Source organism: Ammospiza nelsoni, chromosome 8 (genome assembly GCF_027579445.1).
Source record: "Ammospiza nelsoni isolate bAmmNel1 chromosome 8, bAmmNel1.pri, whole genome shotgun sequence".
In the NCBI taxonomy this organism is placed as follows: Eukaryota; Metazoa; Chordata; class Aves; order Passeriformes; family Passerellidae; genus Ammospiza; species Ammospiza nelsoni.
Genome location: NC_080640.1, coordinates 8,399,049 through 8,418,581, shown reverse-complemented (window position 1 = coordinate 8,418,581; position 19,533 = coordinate 8,399,049). Strand labels below are relative to the sequence as shown.

At 38.0% G+C, this 19,533-nt stretch overlaps 1 protein-coding gene across 1 annotated transcript in view; it reads left to right on the top strand.

Annotated features, from left to right (window-relative positions):
• NHLRC2 (NHL repeat containing 2) overlaps positions 1–14,638 on the top strand; it is a 30,885-nt gene extending 16,247 nt beyond the window's left edge. The window contains exons 6-11 of the mRNA XM_059476759.1: positions 2,334–2,433; positions 2,861–3,092; positions 3,545–3,667; positions 4,725–4,934; positions 5,997–6,219; positions 7,089–14,638. Coding sequence (XP_059332742.1) covers positions 2,334–2,433; positions 2,861–3,092; positions 3,545–3,667; positions 4,725–4,934; positions 5,997–6,219; positions 7,089–7,354 — 1,154 coding nt within the window. The 3' untranslated portion in view covers positions 7,355–14,638. The remainder of the gene's footprint in view (positions 1–2,333; positions 2,434–2,860; positions 3,093–3,544; positions 3,668–4,724; positions 4,935–5,996; positions 6,220–7,088) is intronic.
• Positions 14,639–19,533: the final 4,895 nt, after the last annotated feature.

Below are 19,533 nucleotides of genomic sequence, written 5' to 3'. Positions count from 1 at the left end.
TGTCTTGCTGGGTGAAGAATTAGAGTAAGGAGTCTTTTCAATTTTTCAACATCTATCTGTCACAGGAGAGTTTTCAGTCTGGTGTTAGAGAACTGGATAGATGAATGGAACAGATTTTTCAACAGCACTCAGTTCAAGTCTTACTCCTTCAATTAATTGGTGGAAAAAGTGAATAGTAAATAATTAACAGAACTTTCTGAGATAACTCAGAATGAATTGCATAGCATAGCAAGATAAAAAAGCTCACTTTCTGAATAGACCAGTGATTTTAACAGTTTTTATTCTGTGGTACTTAGAATAGTAACATCTGAATGTGCAAGATATGCATAATGGAAATAGAAAATCCTGAATCTGAGCAGTTCCTGTATAGGAAGGAGTGAAATGATTTCATAATCTCTTTTCTCAATATAAATCTCTTAGAAATGACATCTAATCAAAAACTGATGGGGACAGGGAGGTGTTGTTTTTGTTTTTTATACTGGAGTGTTTTTGGCATTGTTGGAACTTTGGTGGCATTTCTGGTAATTTATAAAATGTGTGTTTTGCAACTCAATTTGCAAACCTTTTTTGATCCAGAAAAAGCTTTTAGGCACTTTGCAAGTTTGACTTTAGTTTTTAAAGCTCTAGTTTATGTAAAAACATGGAGCCACAGGGAGGTGCAGAAAAGAGTCACCAAAGTTACTTTGATAGCAGTCTTGGGAACTTGTATATTTATGCAAGGAACAGAAAATGCTGAAGAAAAACCCTGCTAAAATCATACCAGCAGTGTTCTGAAGAGAGCTCACAGTTTAAAGAAATGAATTCTGGAGAAAAAAGAAAGCCTTTTTTCCTCTCTTGTGGTTTGTAGTGTAGAAAAGATTTAGAATTAGAAGAAGAATGGCAGAATCTCAGTTGGAGGAATGGTGGTAATTTCATTTTTGGGACTGACTTGTCAGATGTAAAAATGCTTGCAGGCATTTTGCATAACATTGCTTTTATTTTGAAACTCCAAGCTATTTTGGCTGAGTGGGGGATTATCCATGAGATTGTTTTCAGGAACAGCTCTGAGATGCACAGTGCTTTACAAGTTCATGTGAATACAAAGCAATTGGAAGGTATTTTTCTGTTGAGTGACTGATGGTCATTCCAATGCCTAATATGTTTATTTAGAAAAAATGTGTTGATGTTGTCTATAACTACATGAGACAGTGTTAAAAAGATAATACTTCATTTTAATGCAGTTTTTGAATGTCAACTTTCTGTTCCTTAAGATTTTCAGGACAGACTAAGATAAGTAAATTTCTTTTGATTTTGGGTTGTTGGGAGTTTTTTCATTGTCTTCCACAACCTGCCTTGATGCATTTCTTACTGCTGTACTGTGATTACATTTAAAGCTGTAGAGTACAAATATATTCTTCAATTTCCACTTGTATAATTTTCTTTGTGAAGTCTTATCTGGGCAAGATTTGTGTCATTATTTATGGGTTTGGATTGCTGAATAGTAGTTTTATACTTCAAGTTGAAAAAAAAAATAGATGCTTGACACATGCTTGAACACTTCTTGATCAGAAGGTCACTGTTCCACAGGTCTGCATCTTGCATTTGTGACACCACATTTACGTGTGCTGAGGGAGAGCAACTTGGAAATTGGGTGGTTACTTAGGGGGAAATTGGGAAATGCCCAGGTCACATTCACTGTTTGAATAAACTGCAGTTGGTGCTCTCCAGGGCAAGCATCATTTACCCTTAGCTTAAAACATGATGTCCTTTGTGTATAATTGTACATGATACACATGATGTCATTTATGTATTATGTACAATGGTACTGCCACAGTTATTTCTTTCAAAACTTGTTAACAACTCCCTGAGGTTTTTTGGGAATATCTTATTTTGTCACTAGTGTAGTAAAAAAAAAAAAAAAAAAACAAAAACAAAAAACAAAAATCAAGATTGTATCCCCCAAAACCATACTGTCTTGTTTGGTACTTGTTTGGCTGGTATGAATCAAAAATAGCATGTGAAACAGAATAGTAGAATGTTGCAAAAAATAAATCTCACTTGAAACATTGCCTTTATCAGGTAGGGATATTAAAACCACAATGTTTAAACCCCTGGGAATAAAATAGCAAGAAGAAAAGAAGAAAAAGTAGCAAGTTTTGGTAGATGAAAAACATTCTCGCTCTCTCTCTCTTGCTCTGTTTTTTTGGTTGTGTTTTACTTTTTTCCCCTATGGGGAAGATGAGTAGGGGGACAGGGGGACAATGGGGTTGGTTTGATAATTTCTTTGTGTTATAAAACATTTCCAAAGTGTTTTTTTTTTTTTTTAAATCTGGTTTTGTGTCCCTTTCTAAAAGTTTCAGGGATGCAGGAAGATGATGTGTTATGGATAGCAATGGCAGGCATTCACCAGATATGGGTACTGATGTTGGAAGGGGGAAAACTACCAAAGGGAAGGTAAGCAACTGTACTAAGAGAAATGTGAAAATGCTGCTTGTCTTGATAAACAGCTTTCAAATCTCAAAGAGAGAGATAATCAAATTAAACTGAAATTAATTTAGTTTAAAGGCTTATGTGCTTCAAAGTCTGCCTCCTTTTCCCACATCTGTTAAATGAAATGAAAGATGCTACTCCAGCTATAGAGCTATGACTTGGTAAGGTCCATTCATGTAATTGAATGTTATTTTTCCTTGCATTTGCTGAGTTACCTAGTAATGAATGATGTGCTGAGGTGATAAAAAAGCCCAAAGGCATTGAGTAATTCCTCACTGCTGCATTTCAGCTGGTTTATAACTCACAAGTGCCTGTTCTGTAGCTTCTGTTTATGCATCTTGTCTGAGCTGTTTCAAACTCCTGACTGAAACCGGGTGCTCTTTGCCTGTAGTGACTTGAAGAAAGGAGTCTGCCTTCGCTTTGCTGGCAGTGGGAACGAGGAGAACAGGAACAATGCCTACCCCCACAAGGCAGGCTTTGCCCAGCCCTCGGGGCTCTGCCTGGCCCCAGAGGAGCCCTGGAGCTGCCTGTTCGTGGCCGACAGCGAGAGCAGCACCGTGAGAACCGTCTCGCTCAAGGACGGGGCGGTGAAGCACCTTGTAGGAGGAGAGAGAGACCCATTGGTAATCACCTCAAACTTCCCCACACTGCCCTACTAATATTCCTCAAGCCTGACCTGGAGGAACCACTTTTGGGGTGAGAGGGTAAATCAGTTTCCGTGGCCATCAATTTCTTAACTTCACTGCTTGGAATGCAAATGTGTGGCAGTTGTGATGCTCAGGTTGTAGTGCAGACTGTTGTTCCTTAGATAAGAAATTACTTCACTTATTCTTAAAACAGCCAATTTGATTCAGCATAGTGTGGTCATTAAATCAGCTGGATTCATATTTATAACTTAGATGTGAGAGTTTGCATTTCTGTGGTTAGCACCCACACTTCCAGGTTTCAGTATCTTTGTTTTGAAATTGTCTTCATTTTTTTTTTAATTCAATAAATTTCCATTTAATTGCAGTCATTTAAATTCATGTCCACATTGAATAATCAAATCTATTAATTAAATAACATAATTTTTCAGAATTTGTTTGCTTTTGGTGATGTGGATGGAGCAGGCATAAATGCAAAGCTGCAGCATCCCTTGGGAGTAACATGGGACAAGAAAAGACAGCTGCTTTATGTGGCAGATTCCTATAATCACAAGGTAAGTGTGTAGTAATTTGTTATATACAGACTTGGAAATTTTTATTACTACAAAGAATTATTTTAGTAACATAGACAGATTTTACTTGGTCCAGTTAAGCTGAGGAAATGAATTACACAAGTTCCTTTGTGGGTTCTCTTTCTTTCCTTCCTTCCTTCCCTTCTAGGTCCTTCTCTTTACCATTGTTCTGCTGTCACATTCTTCTGTGCTGATATGATGGTCTCTTGAGGAAGGTGAATTTAAAGTTACAGTTCAGACTAAAGACTTTTGTATGCCTTCCCAAAGATGCTGAACTACAATAAAAGAGCCTAGAAGGGCTTATTCAGGAATACTGCAGGTTTGATAAAACTGAGAGGACAAGAGGACTTGTTTTTCCCTTAAAAAAACCGCCTAAGTTGTGACAAGTATTGTGGGTTACCTCCATGGAGCTCTGGGTTCAGAGACATTGTTTTGCATGATTGTTCTTATGTGATGTTATGTAAGCATCCCTGTCTAGAAGGTTTTTAACTGTACACTGACTACATGCATTAAAAGAGAAGTAACCTGTTTCATTTGAAGAGTAAGGTGTATAATACTATATGGTTATGGAAATTTTAAGGCAAGTGATGGGGTTTTTTTCAGATCTTGTATAAAACATTATAAAATTTTAAAAAAACCCCATCTATTTGTAGAAGAAAAATAATCTAGAAGTTAGCCTGCTAATTTTGTTATGCTCTCACTGTTTTACAAATGTTTCTAGAAGGGCAACAAACATTACAAAAACAAGTGATCCAGAATACTTTTATAGCTGAAGGTTAGGAACATGCAAAATCATGGAAGGGAACCCTGAATGAAGACCAAAGGAAGAAGTGAAGTCCATGAGGGAGTAGGGAGAGGAAAAGATGGGACATGTCACTTGGAAAAGAGTGATAACACAGCATCTAGGATGGACAGCTGGTAGCTGAGGCACTCCAAAAGCCGTGCTGGCTACTGGAAATGTGGGACATGAGATAATCCAGAACATCTGAATCCTGCTGGGTTTTCTCAGAGAAGCTCTTTGTGTCTTTGTTGATCTTAGATTAAGGTTGTGGATCCCAAGATGAAGAACTGTGCTACCCTGGCAGGCACAGGAGAAGCAGGCAATGTTGTTGGCTCCAGCTTTACCCAGTCAGCTTTCAATGAACCTGGAGGTTTGTGTGTGGAACAAAATGGCCGCCTCCTGTATGTTGCAGACACAAATAATCATCAGATCAAAGTGCTGGATTTGGAAACAAAAATTCTTTCCATGGCAAGTAATACTTACTAAACAGAGTGGTAGTGGTGTTTCTTGTTATAAATTACTATTTCAGACTTCAGCAAGTGTGATAAAAATGCGACGACTAACTTTGGGTAGAGTGGCTGTATCTACAGGATGTTTTGTGATGATCAAGGAAATTAGCATTGCCTGTTAGCACAGTTGTTGAAAACCTCAGTCTGCAGAAAGACAACTTTTGCATGAAAACAGAAAGTGGCAACCCTCTAGAAAAGGTTAATACAGAAACATCCGTCATTAAAATGTACCACCCAGTTTTTCAGCATGGAGGGCATTTCATGAGCATTTTGTAAAAAAGGAAGTGAAATCAATTACCAAGCCATGAAATTACACTATAAGAAACAATTTTGGGAAGTCAGTGATTTAAAGCAAGATGTATAAAGGGCTTTCAAGTTGTCAAATCAAAACCACTGTCAAAATTGAATACAGCTTTATTTGATTGTAAGCAAACAAATCTGTGCTCATGTCCACCTTACAGTGCCACTGTATCTTAATGATTTTTTGAAATTAATATATACATATATTTATGACATAATGATCCTAATGTTTCCTTATATGTTTCTTAATAATACAGTCTCCAATGTGTGTTTAAATTGTCATATCATGTAACATGTTGGTGGCTTTTCTGGGAAGTTCTCTTCTATTTTACTGTGCAATGTGCATTAGTTAAAATCCTGGATTTTATTATTGAAGGGTACAGTTTATTACCAGAATTAGGAGGAAATACATTTACAGTTTATCTAAAGCAAAAAGGTAATCCAGCTGTAAAAAAATTAAATTAAGGGATACTATAAAGTAGTTGTGGTTTTTATGGCTTTAATAGTAAATATTGCTTTTATTTGGATTAATAAGGGGTTTTTTCATCTAAAGACAACATTTTGTTCTTTTTTTCTATTTTGTCATAGTATTGTTGCACACTCAAAGTTTTAGGTCAATAGCCATGGTGTTACTTTGAAACTGTGATTGTGTTGTGAAAGCCCATTTGTTTTCAGTATAATAAAAATCAAAATAAGTATTTTGTTTGATTTCTACTGATAGTTGCCTATCCTGAAGCCAGAAGCATGTGATGTTCCAGATAACCTGCCTGTGCAAAAGGATAAAATAAACCTGCCAAGACTGCCTAAATCTGCACCAAATATTGAACTTCCTTCCCTGACTGTAGCTCCTGGCCAGACAATTCACTTTTTATTAAAGTTGACTCTGCCTCTGGATTCCAAACTGAATGAGGAAGCTCCCAGTGCCTGGTTTATCACAGCAGAAGGTAAAGTCCTGGTTAGGGTGGGAAGTGGGATGGGTTAGGATGGGAAGTGTCAGCACATCCTGCAGTGCAGGGGAGCTCAGTCTGATGAGTCAAGACATCCCTCCCCATCCTGTGTTCCTGTTTGACCTTGTGATGCAATAAGTGATATTTAGAGTTGATGCATTTAACAGCTGGAGTGCAAAGACTGAAAGGAGCCAAACACCTGGTAGAGTGCTTTTTGCTTGGATTAATACATGCTGCATTATTTTGTGGCTCAATGCAATGAGTTAGGTGTATGTAGTGTACAGTGGTTTTTAGTTCACATACTCTCAGATATTTAAACAAAATGAAAATCAAGTTTCATTCTAACAATCTGCCTGAGCATTGCTAAATTGCACCAACCCAGCTACAAGACCAACACTGCTGTTTGGAAATGCCATCATTTTACCTGCAGTTTAATGCATTTATGGCAGGTATCTTACCTGGTTTATTAGATCTCTGATGCAATTGTATGGTAGCTATTAATTTAAGAATTTTTGCTTATGCATATCAGAATAAATTGTAATACCCTTTAAAGAGTGTATAGGAGAAACTGCAATTCCATTGTTTTTAAATAAGATGTACTGTATATATATACACCTATAGTGCTGATGCAGAGTCATGGATCTCTCCATCTTTAAATGACTGATAAAGCATTTGTAAATTACTTTAATTACTTTCCTTTTTTTTTTTTTTTTTTTAAATTCACAACTGGAATAATTAGGAAGGAAATTTCCTGCAATGTTTCATGTGGAAAGTCCTTGTTGTCCTATAGATAGAATTAGTGTTTTCTGCAGCTTTCAGACATGGTGCTAAATACCCTAATGATAAAATCTGTTCTTCCTTTGCAGATAACACCTGGTTGCTGCAAGGACAGTGTCTGACAGGAGAAATAAAGGATGTTTCCTGTCAAACTGTCATTCCCTTCCAGTTGCCTGGGAGCTGTGTGTCAGCTGAAGCCACCCTGGCCATCAAAGTGTGCCTCTACTACTGCAGCAAAGGTAGCAGTGCCTGTATGATGGCAGGAGTGTCCTTCAGCCAGCCCTTGCAGCTCACTGGCACTGACCAAGGCAGCTCAGCCCAAGTGGAACTGATTCACACCTTTGTAACCAACTAACACAAAGCCAGCTGGTTTCACACTTTGTTTTGCTATGCATCATTTCTGTGGGAGAAAGTACAGATAGATAACTTGGCTCTGTTTTTTTCCTGGAGCTTATGACAAAGCTAAGAAATAATTTGCTTGGTAAAATGAAGTAGTTTTTCCTACAGCTTAACAGGAAAATTTATCATCACAACCTCATTTCTTTACATTACAGTAGCAGCAATAACTTTGTAATACTGTGGACTCTTTTGCCAATTGTGAGCATACTGGATGTCTGCCAGTCTTAAGAAATGAGTAACAATTTTTAGAGTCCATTTGAAAGAGCTGGTGTTACTTTGTCATGTTACTGTAAGATCTTTGCACTGTAAATTGTGTTAGAGTAGATCATTTTGGACTAACACTTCAAAATTCCTTTTATGCCCTAATTGCATTTAATAGAATGTCAAAAGGAAGATTCTTTTTCCAGTCTATCAAAGAAGTATCTTGCTTATTCTTCTGTAATGACACTTGTGACGTGTATTTTGAAAATACACCTTAAACTAGGTGCAGCTCTAGTTTTATGGAAACTGAGCTTTTTGCTTTAACTCAACATCACCGCCTTACATGAGGAATGAAGGTTCATGGGGAATTTTCTGTGCAAGGAAACCTTCAAGCTCCTGCAGAAGAATTTCATGCTGACTTTTAACAAAGAGTGTGCCTCTCTGCAATGTGCATATGTATATAAAATAACCTCCACAAAGCCATGCTGGAGCTTTTCTGATACATACTAATTTACATGTTATAGAAAGGGGTAGGTAATGGTTGGATATCTACACTGCAGAAATTAAATGTCATCCATTTCAAGCAGAGTGATTCACTCCCATTTTTATGATTTCTCTGCAAAGACTGTTCTGAAGACTTCTATGTTGCAGAGATGTAATATTATGAAGAATATTGCACTCTTGAAGTCTGATTCAGAGTCTCTTGAAGTCACTGTTAGTCCTGGGATTTGTTATAGTGGCCACTGAACCAGAATTGCATACTTGATAATGGATTATTTACATTCATGTTTAGAGCTTCTGATCTTTTGCTAGAACACTGGTAACCTAATCTTTGAGTAAGATGCTTTAAAACTCTATTGCAAAACTCTGCCCTTGGTGGTTAAATGTTTTGCAAATAAAATTCCCTCAATTTGCCATAATAAGAAGGGGCAGGGTGATAGTGGTGGTGTAAGTTTATTACTTGAACTGGAAGAGTTTCCATCATGCTTAAGTGGTAAGTGGGTTAGGCCCTGTGCTCTGTTCATAATAATCTATTCTGAGAAGATGATTTTGTTTTAAGTTGAAAGGTAGTACTGTCACACATATTATAAAGTGCAGTAGTGAAAGAATTTTTTATATAGTCTTTTCTAAAACAATTACTCCTGACACCTGTCAGTAAATCCCCACTATCAGTTGTTGTTGCTTTTTCTTACTTAAAGGCTGACTGAAATGTTGGTCATGAACCCAGAGGCTTTTGTTTTAAGGGAGTGGTGTGGTTCTTCCTTCCATTGAAATGCCAGTCTGTCTGGGAGTTCTTTGTGGCACCAGAAATGGTTGTTATCTCACCTGTCAGCAAAGCAAGGGCTGAAATGTTATTATTCTTATGTTTGGTTTTTAAGGAACTTTCCTAATTCACTGTTTCAGCTCCTTTGGGTAAGCCTCTCCATTCTCACATGCCATTTTGAAGAGTGAAAAAGCTTTGCTACTTTGTTCACAGATGGCAAATGCTGTTGGAAGGATGGAGATAAAGAAACTGATTTGGGCATTTATTATTTTTTACACTTTAGAAAAACTCAGTCTTTCACAATTCCTTGTTTGTCTGTTTACCTTTGGATAGTAGCCAGGAAACCTTCAATCAGCTTCTAGATAGCCTGCAAATTTTCTGTTGCTCTCTGAAAAAAACAAGCATTAGTTTCAGAAGTTCAGAATAATGAACCAAACTGTCACAGTTACCCTGAACATGGAATTCATCGGATGGATCCTTTGTCTTTCACTTTGTCCCATCATAGAATGGTTTGGGTTGGAAGGGGACTGAGAGATCTTGTTCCACCCCCTGCCAGGGACAGGGACACCTTCCACTAGAGCAGCTTCCTCAGAGCTGCACCCAGCCTGATTGTGAACACCTTCAGGGATCTGGGCAGCCTGTGCCAGTGTCTGACCACCCTCACAGTCAAGAATTCCTTCCCAATATTCAGTCCAAATCTGCCTTTTTCAGTTTGAATTCATTCCCCAATCCTATCCCTACATGCCCTTGTCAAAAGTCTCTGTGCAGCTCTTGTAGCTCCTTCAGGTATTGGAAGGGGCTAGAAGGTCTCTCCAGTCTTCTCCAGGCTGAACAACCCCAGCTGAAATTTTCAGCTAGAATGACTTTATATTTTACTATTTCTCACTTTATCAAATTCTGCCTGTACTCCAATATTGTAAAAAAGAAAATCAAAAATCTGACACTTTCAATTAATGTATTGCTGTAGGAGAAAGACTGTATTCTCACTTTATCTATAGTGTATAATTTCTAATAGCAATATTGTAGTTATATTTTCTATCTAAATGTTCTCTCCTTGCTCAGTGTTTGTGTTCACTGTGATTGGCCTTTAATCCTACAGTCAAACATAAAGTTTTGTTTGTCCAAGGGATAAGGATGCACATTCCCAGAGTCACTTCTTCTGTTTCACTTGTAGTGTACAGATATTCAAATATTCTGTGATTAGAAAAGCACAGATTTTTTTACAGCTTATGATATTTAGGGATACTATTTCCATTTATTCCTCCAGGGTTTACAAAGCTGCTCTTACACTTAATAACAGGTGCCATAAATTTCACCAGACAGGCAAACTGACTAGCATATACAAGCTACAAGAAATTAATTTAAGTACCTGAAAGTATCTTCCAAATATGATGCAGACAAATAGGAAATGTTACTGTTCTGTAAAAAAAGAATCAGATATATTGATGCTACCTCTTTGTATGAGAACTAAGGTTTTTGATGTTCCCTGATATAAAAATTCTAAGCAGATTGGAATTGCTCAGCACTCCCAGATTTGTTTCTCACAGTAAAAGTTTGTAAATCAAGGCCTTTTCCAAACTTGACTTTCTGCTGGCTTTAACAGGTTTTGCAGCAGACCTTAAGGAAGCATTAAGACTATAGCAAGTCTCTAAAGGGTATGGTCATGGTTGACTTGTATAATGGAAACAAGGTCAGTGGCATTTTCAGTTTTTAGTTGTAGTGTTTGCATTTCTGGGACAGCTTTTGGTTTTGAATGTATGTATTAATAGTTCCATGAGATGTTTTTAGTAATTTTATTCAGTTGCAGTATAATATTTTTATTAGACTAGAAAAAAAGATGAAGTGGTTTCAAAGAGGGAAGATAATTTGTTTTAATAGCTCTTTCATGTTGTTTGAATTCAGTAATATCTTTGTGTAGTTGAAGGAAGGGTAGTGATGATGACTGTGTAAATCTATTGATGGGCACATATTTTATGCATATATTTTTAGTTGATTTCTTTTTGTGTTAGATTCTTACATCATTTTTAGCTTTTCTGTTGGATGCAGTTCTTCACAGTTTGTGTTTGGCCTCTCATATCTTCCACCTGTAGAGCATTATAATGTTTGTACATGCTGTGGTAGTGTGGTACCAAGCAAGAGAAAGTAGTTTTATAGCATCAGGGAAATGCCTTATGAGCTTATCCTGAAAAAAGTGCATATGGCTTCCAGTATATTGAATATATTCTTAATGCACTGATTTTATTTTGGTAGGAAAATATTGTAGCTGAAACCATGGGTAAAACTGTTTAGTTGAGAGAGCATCAAGAAGAATTTATTCCTTACATCTTTTCTCAGAGGAGGGAGAGGATGAAAATGAAGAGACTTTCCTTATAATGTAGGATCATGTCCTTTTTTCCTTGAATTATTGACTATTTATTTTAGCAAAGCTAGAGGCATTATTGACCATGAATTGTCTTGAATTTTATTACTAACAAGGTTTTCTATGTACATGGAAGCTTTAAATGTCTGACTTTGTAGAGATATGAGTGATGGATCTTGTTTTAAATGGTTTTAGTTTAGCAGAAGATAGCAGAGATTTATGTACATTTTTAAGGTTTGTAATTTTTTAAAGATCACTGACATTAATTGACTTACCTCAGAGACACACTGAGGCTACACTCTCACAAAGTGTGAACTCAAAATTAAGTTTTCTTGTTGTAGAATGTGTGAGATGTGCTGTGTTCCCCAGGCTGCACTTGTGCTACCTAAGGAGAATTTTCCACATGCTGCAGCTCATCAGTCACCACCAATAATTCTGCACTGAAATCTGCCAGGTCACTTGCTCATGTAATCAATTAATATTACTGATTTAGGCTAGCAAACATGTAGCACTTAGAATTTATCATTACATTTTTTATTGAATTTGGTTTGTCAGGTATTAAAGGAGTTCTCTGTCCCAAGCAAACAAAGTATACGAATGGTGGCAAAGTAATTGGAGATAATTTTTGAAAATGTGAGACCCGGGTTTTTTTAAATTAAATCACATCATCTGTTTTTGCATTCAACAAGAGGTCATTAATTTAGAAACAATATTCTAATATTCTACAACACTCTAATATTTCACATTCCATTATGTTCATGTAACCAAATTCAACCACTGTCTTCTAGTAGAAGCAGCAGATCTCTATTTTATAGTTTTGTACTCTTATGGATAAAGTCACTGCTCTCATTTAGGATTAGAATTCATTCCTGTTCAGGACTCACCACACCTATGATTGAGTTTCCAAGTTTATCTCAGTTTCTTTGTCCCCCCATTTTGGGGGATTTGGGTTAGGTTTTTGGGTCTGTCCTTGCCTCCTGTAGTTTCCACAGTGAAATGCAGCCCATATCATGTTATGTGGAGGGATCCAAGTAGGAAGGATAATTCCCTCCACCAGCTCCTTGCCCCTGCCCTGCTTCAGGGATGGGGATGTAAACAGCAGGCAATTTTAGATAGCATTAGAATAAGATGATGTCCTCATCAAGCTTTGCACTCCTGCAGCTGCTGGCAGAAGTTTTCCCTTTACCTCTGGCCCTGTCCATTGAGGTGCTGCAGTTGTGTGCAGCTGTCCCAGAGCATCCCATCAAACTTGAGTAGCCTGTGCAGGGATTCTGATGGCTCTTGCTTTCAGGAAACTTTGATCAAATAGACATTACATATTTTAGTTTAAATATTTTACTTCTTAAATAATTTGCTGTCCTGTTGCAGGTTATTTAATTATTGTCAGGTAATGCACTCCTGCTGCAGATGAGAAGATGGAAGTTTGGGTGTGAGTTGAGGAATGTTTGTATAGCTATAATTAAATATTGCTTAGTTTACCTCTTTGGTGGTCCTTTGCTTTCAAGCATACCAGGGAACTCTGTCCAATTGCAGGCTCTAGGGCTAAACAAAAGAATTGCAAGTATTTTTAAGTCTTGCCAGTTCCTTTGAAACATTGACAATTTTGAGCTAAAGAAATCCTGTTTGAAGAAAACCTGTTCATACATCTGCCTTAACTTAATGCTCTGTACTCAACATGCCTCAGAAGAGAGATATTCCACACTGTATTCTTTCCCATTTTGACTAAGGATTGAGAAATTCAACCCATCTGGCCATTGTCAGACTTCATAGAAAGCAAAACAACAAATCCCAATTTGATTTTACATCCATCTAAAAAAAAAAAAAAAAAAAAAAGCCTATTTTCCAAGCTTTTGTTTAAACTGAAATACTGGGTTTGAACCATATGTTCAAGGAATCTGTCCTGAGAGTTGCATGAATCATATTTCCAAATCTGGGTTCCAGATTTTAAAAATTAATTGATAGTAAAGTGGAGAAACAAATTGCTAAATGTTTTATCTATTGAATACTTAACTTCATAAGTCTCCAATTTCACTTTTAAAATAGAATTAGAACAACTAAAATGTTCTCCTCTCTGTCATTACCATTAATTTACCATTAATCATTGTATCATTAAAACCTGTGATGGATCTATGTGATTTTGTAAGAAAATCAATAAAGAAAAAGAAGGTGGTTTTAAAACAGTGACTGGGTGAAATCCAGGTGCTCTAAGGTTAGTGGCAAATACCTTTAGGGCCAGGAGTTTGGCGCAATGTGACAGAAATTCTGGTTTTTTATTACATCTTGATGGCTGAAGGAAAAAATCAGTGCCTTTTGTAACAATACTTGAAAGTGTTTCTTTACAGAAATACTGGAGTACTGATTGAAATAAGCTGTTTGACCTTCATGGTTTGCAAGCTTCAGAGGGATTTAATTCTACTAATTCTGAAACTGTGAAGAATTTTCCTTCTCCATCATGTTACTGAATTAATTTGAAATTAAGGTGCTTATTTGTCAAACTCCTTACAAAATACTTCAAAACGAGGATGTTTCTCTATCTTGTGAGCTTAGTTCTGAAATTATTGTTACCTCTTTTGTACACTCCAGATCAAACATGGCAGGGGGACTTCAATCAGCTTGCTGAAATTGTGATTTGAGTGAAATGGAAGGCAAAATATGCACTGATAAATGGGCAAAGGTAACAATTCTTGGTATTTGAGGGATGGAGAGTTGCTCTTTGTTTTGGAGTTGTTTTCATCTCTTCTACAGATCAGCAAAGATACTTGACACAGCAGAGGGTTGTGTGTAGGGGCAGTGATGAAGGGTCAGGTTATGTCACTGTGAAAATGTGTAACTTCATTTAGGTTCTGCTGCTGAGTTACCTAAAAATCCCAGCAGTGTAATGCTGGTGAGGGAAGTCACATTTGAGCACTTAACACCTTAATAAATGTCTCCAGGTGGTTTAAGGGGAAAGCCAGGAATTGTATTTTCTTCCTTGAGAATTTCAGTGTTGCTTTGTAGGCATTGGAAAATTTTGTCTGTTCTCTGAGATACTAAACCTTTGTTTCTGCACTACATTTGATGCAAAGCCTTTCACATATCTGAATATTTTAAAAATGTGGTTTACATTGGTTGTTACAAAATATGAGAAGAACTAAAATGAAAGCACTTCATCTACAGCTGATCTAGGTCATGTAAATTCTTCACTGATGGTGTTGCCTAACTGTTCTTAACAATATTCATAGATGATGGTCCTTTTTAAATAAAGGGTAAATGTCTTGTAATATTATGAGAACAAATAAATACACTGTAGAAGAAATGTCAGCCTTGGCTATCAAACCAACAGATAAACAGTGATTAAAGAATGTATGCTTTCTCCTGTGCAGCCTCTTTCTCCTTTTAAAGCTTTTTCATGAAAAAATAAAAACTAAAAAATTTTATGTTTTGTTTCATGCCTGAGTTTTTCTGTCAATCTTTGTGTGAACATAGATCTAGAAGTTATGAAATGTGTCTGCTGTGAGGGGTTGCAGCTTGAATGAAAGGCTTTAATTAAGAAGTTCTGTTTGTTTCCCACTCCCTTTGCCACAGGCTCTGCAGCCGTGGGTGTCAGTCGGCCCTTCAGTCACCAAGGGTCTGTAAAACTGTGAGTTGTGAGGCCACCCCCTCCAGGGCTCACAAGTAATCTGCTTTTATTTTCATTTCTGCACGTAAGAGACATTAGAAATGGTGCACTGCATGAGTCACAGGCTGCCTGATTGTGTCCTTCACTGCAGAGATCCCAGAGCAAATTTAGCTACGGGATGAGATCCCTCTGCATGGAGCTCCACTTGACTCAGTGTTTGTTACTGTGGATAGACTGAGCCACACTTTGCAGCATGTGGGGGCCTGTTTAATTATAATTATGGCCGAACTGTATTTTAGCAGCAGCATCTAAAAAGCATAGTTGTTTTACTCAGGTAACAGTTTTGCAGCTTTGAGCCAGAACCTGTGAGTACAGGGCAATATTGCAGGCTCTCATGTGCTCCAGTAGAAGTGGAGGTGGACACCAACATGCCTGCAGAGATGATCTATTATTTGTGCTGCTCATCGTGGTTTTATTGATGCAGTGATTTCTCATTAGTGAAAGCATTGTGTGACAGAAATTCTGGAATGTCTACTGTAGGTCAGCCTCATAAACTGTAGTGTAACTATGCTGAATTTGTGTAATTCCCACCACCCCACTAAAGATTATTCCTTGTGTTTATTCATCTATTCAAATATTTGAAATATTTATACACATTGCTTATGAAACTCAGCTAACTTTCTTTGATTTCCATGCAGATGCAATATATTCAGCTTAGTGTGATGCAACAAGCCTAGATTTGACAGACACTCAAATTCTATTGTAATTTCTCTGTTTTACTAAAAAGTTAATCAAAAGCTTCTGCCAAGCTAAACTCAGCAAGTTTAGGTCACACAGTCTCTCAGCACACAGGTGACAAAGTCTGTGGCACACAGTCTTTGTGCCACAGGTCACAAAGCTGAGCCTTGACTGGCTTTCAGTCATCCTCTCTGAAATGACACCTTTACCCCCGAGTTCTGAGTGTTCTCAGAACAGAAATCCTGTGTGAGCCCAGGCCTGCACATCCTAGATGCAAACCAGACTGATGTTTTCTTGGCTAATGGCATTTGTGGGACTGAGCTGGGCTGGTGCATTTGGCCAGAGCCCCGGGAGGCACTGCCTGGTGCAGATTTCTGTGGTCACTGCTCTAGGAAGCTATCAATTAGCTTGTTTCTAAAAGCATGGAAAGGAGCCTTTCATGTTAAAATCACTGACAGGGCCAAGATACTTTCTTGTTATTGCAAGGGATTCTGCCATCTCCTGCCAAGAGCAGTTTATCTGGAGATTGGGTAAATGGGGCTTTAAACAGGGCTCTTCTCCCTGCCCTGTCCTTCCCATCTGAAGTAGTTTCCTGTGGCTGCTCAAACTCAGGACTCTGCTGCCCCATCTGAGTTTTATCTTTTCTGCCTGTCACCCTGGAATTTTGTGCACACAGTCCCACCAGGAGCTGGAAACAATACCTGCTGGCTATTTTACACGCCAGTGAGGGTGGCAAAGTTCCACCCTTGCTGTGACTGAGCTTTGCAGAGGTGAGGATTTCAGCCTTTGTGTGTAAAGGAGTAGCTTTCTGAAGTGTTGCTAGAGCAGCACATACTGTTTCTTTTTTTGGAAAAGCATTAGCAAGTTATAGCCCTCAGTTAAATCTCTCCATAATTTTACTATCTCAGACATTCCCTTAAGCAAAGTATGTGGGACTGCCAGTGCTCAGAGCTCCTAGCTCAGGCTGTAAATTCTGTAAATTTTCCAAACACTGAACAAAGCTGTAATTTTAAGTAGTTAGGTATTAATGAATATTTTGTTTCACTAAAACCAAATACTTAGTCAAACTTACCCTGGTGCTGCATAACTTTTGAAATCTATTCACCATGGAACTGCAATGTTATTTTTGAAGCTATCATTGCAATGACTGTCCTTGAGAACTAAATAGTTGTTCTAACACCATCTTTATTTTCCAGCAAGAAGGCAGCACATCAGGTTTAATATCCACTTTAGACTGCAGGGCTTGGGTGAGTGCATTGCTTCTGGAGTGAATGAAGCCTGTGTCTGAGATGACAGCACATAAAGTGTGAGGTGTTTTAATCAGAGCAAAGCAGACTCAGCAGTTGAATGGTGTTTTTATTGATACAGTGATTTATCATTGATGGGAGCATTGATGTGTGTCAGCAGCAGGCGTAAGCACTCCTTCCATCAAGGTCTGTGCGCCTTCCCTGCTCCCCCTTGTGCACACTGACACACTAGACTAAAGCTGTGACGTTTTCCAAGTTATCTGGGGTTGATACTGAGACACAGAGATCACCAAGAATGAGAGATAGAATCGTTTTCTCAAAACCTTAAGACATTCAGCAAGTGGAACCACAGGATAAAATATAACATTGAAATGCACCAAGCAGTGGGTAGGTGCATCAATGCCTAAGTGGCAGCTAAATCCAAAGGAAACTTGCTGGGGGCTACTGAGAAAGCCACCATTTAAATTTTTCTTTCCTTTATGCAGTTGAGTGAAAAAGATGGATTTAATTTGCATTTTTGCCATGCTCTTAGCAGTGGAAGTGCTATAAAGTGCTGTTGTTATCATAGACTCAAATCAGACGTGCATGTGGCAGAACTTCTGAGAGCTTATGAGGAAGATGCAGAGGGTGTAATGGAGTCTCTAGCAGACAGTGACAAAAATTTGCCTCACAAATTCACTGCTAAGTGTAAAATGAAACATTTACTGAATCATAACTGGATTAGTTATGAATTTAAACTATCAGGGGATTAAAATTCTTATTTACTTGAGGCTGCTGAACAGAACAATTCTCTTTACAGGAGATTACATGGAAGTACATGAAATAGAGAAGTGAAACAGGATGAATGGTATATTTTATATAGAAGTGTGTCTTTTTTCCAATAAATAGCAAGTTTGCTGAATTTTAAACAATACCTTTGTTCAAATGTTAGTGCATGGAGGTCTCAGCACCTTTGAGACTCATTTCTGGTCTGTGTGAGTGCATCACCTGTAATCACAAGATTGTATGTTTTTCTTACACACTTGGTACAGGGTCTTTCACATTCAGGGGTGGCCTGATCACCCTGACACCCTCTGGGGCCCTGCATTTCACAGCTTTTTCTTGGTAGCATAAGAGGGACTACCTTGCCACAGGCACCTGAGAGCAGGCACACATCTGTGTTCCAAGAGCAGCCTAGCTCAGGTGAACCCGTCAGAGTGACTGTTTTCCACCTTCTCCTAACATGCAGAAAGGTTATGGACTGTCTTGTACAGTGACAAGCAAAAAAATTACCAGAATTTAATTCATGCTCAACTTCTCACAGTCTCACAGGAAGCTGTATTTACAATTAAAGTGCTCCCAGGAAAGAAATAATTTGCTGTTTGCAAAAAAACCCTACAATTGACCTAGAAAACTTGTATGTTTTAGACTCAGAAATGTTTGCAGTCAAGCAAAGAAATTTTCAGGAGGAGGAATCAAGTTATCCCAAAGCAATTCTGACTTGCTGCTTTAACATTGTGAGAACTACAGGAAACAATGACACATCCTGGTGGAAAGTGTCCCTGCCCATAGCAGGGGCTGGAATGAGACAATTTTTAAAGTCTTCCTACCCAAGTCATCCCATGATTCTGTAATCCCATATTTCTGTTTTTTGTTGTTGCTGGGGCTTTGTTTTGGGTTTTTTGGTTTTGTCAGCTAAGGAAATTAGTGAGGAAAATCCCCTAGAATTACCTTCCAGCAGAGCACTTCAACAGCACATCTCAGCATTAAAGCCTACTGAGTTCCCCTCAGTTTGGGGAGACTCAATTCACTGCTAGGTTTGACTCTGATGTAAACCACATAAAGGCTGAACCCTCAGGTGGAATAAATTTTCCTGCTTCTAAGTGGGCAGTGGAGTTTATGCATTTCTCTCAGGCAGCAAATAGATGCATTTATCCCTGCATTGCTGTGCTTCTCTTGTTGATCTCTGCTGAGTTTTTTCTGAATGACCACCATGTGACCCTTTCACTCTCCATTCATCTCTGTAATTAGTTCTCCCAAGCCTTGCAGCCCAGTAACTCTCCACTTGTAGCTCCTTTCTCTCGAAAGAAAAGCAATTTAATTTCTCCTGTATTGGAAAAACAATGCTACTACCATGTACATCCCTTTCCCTTTTCTTTTTACTCTCATGAGATGTGTTATTTGCAAGAGGTTCTGCTTTCTCTATTTCACCTCCATACCACATCCCACTAATGTGGCTGTCTCCATGCTGACCACTGAAATTGTTCCCAGCAAGGTTTCTAATTATCCATTGCCAACCATCCTCAGTCTCCTTGGCCTGCCAGTTGCCTTCAATGTCCACAAACAGGTTTTTAGTTTTGAAATTTTCATTTTGTTTGCCTCTGTACTTCTCTTTATTCCAACTCTTTACATACTTTGGACACTGCTCCTTGATCGTGTCCTTGGTTGATAGTCCTCCTTCCCATTTCCAGTTTTTGGTGGAAATTCCTGTGGCCTGCTACCCTTCTTTCCCAGCTGCCTTTGCACATTTTGTCTCTGGAAGGTACAAAATTCCTCAACCATCCAAGCTGAGGAGTCAAAGCTCTCCTCTCTCCTCCAGAATGGTCTCTTTCTGCTAAAGAAGTCTCACCATTTATCTTCTTTGACTTAATAAAATGTAATATACCTGAAAACGAATCATTTCTTCATTATTTATTCATATTACACCTTTCCTTTTGCAAGCAATCTTTTGCTAGATTACAATTAATCT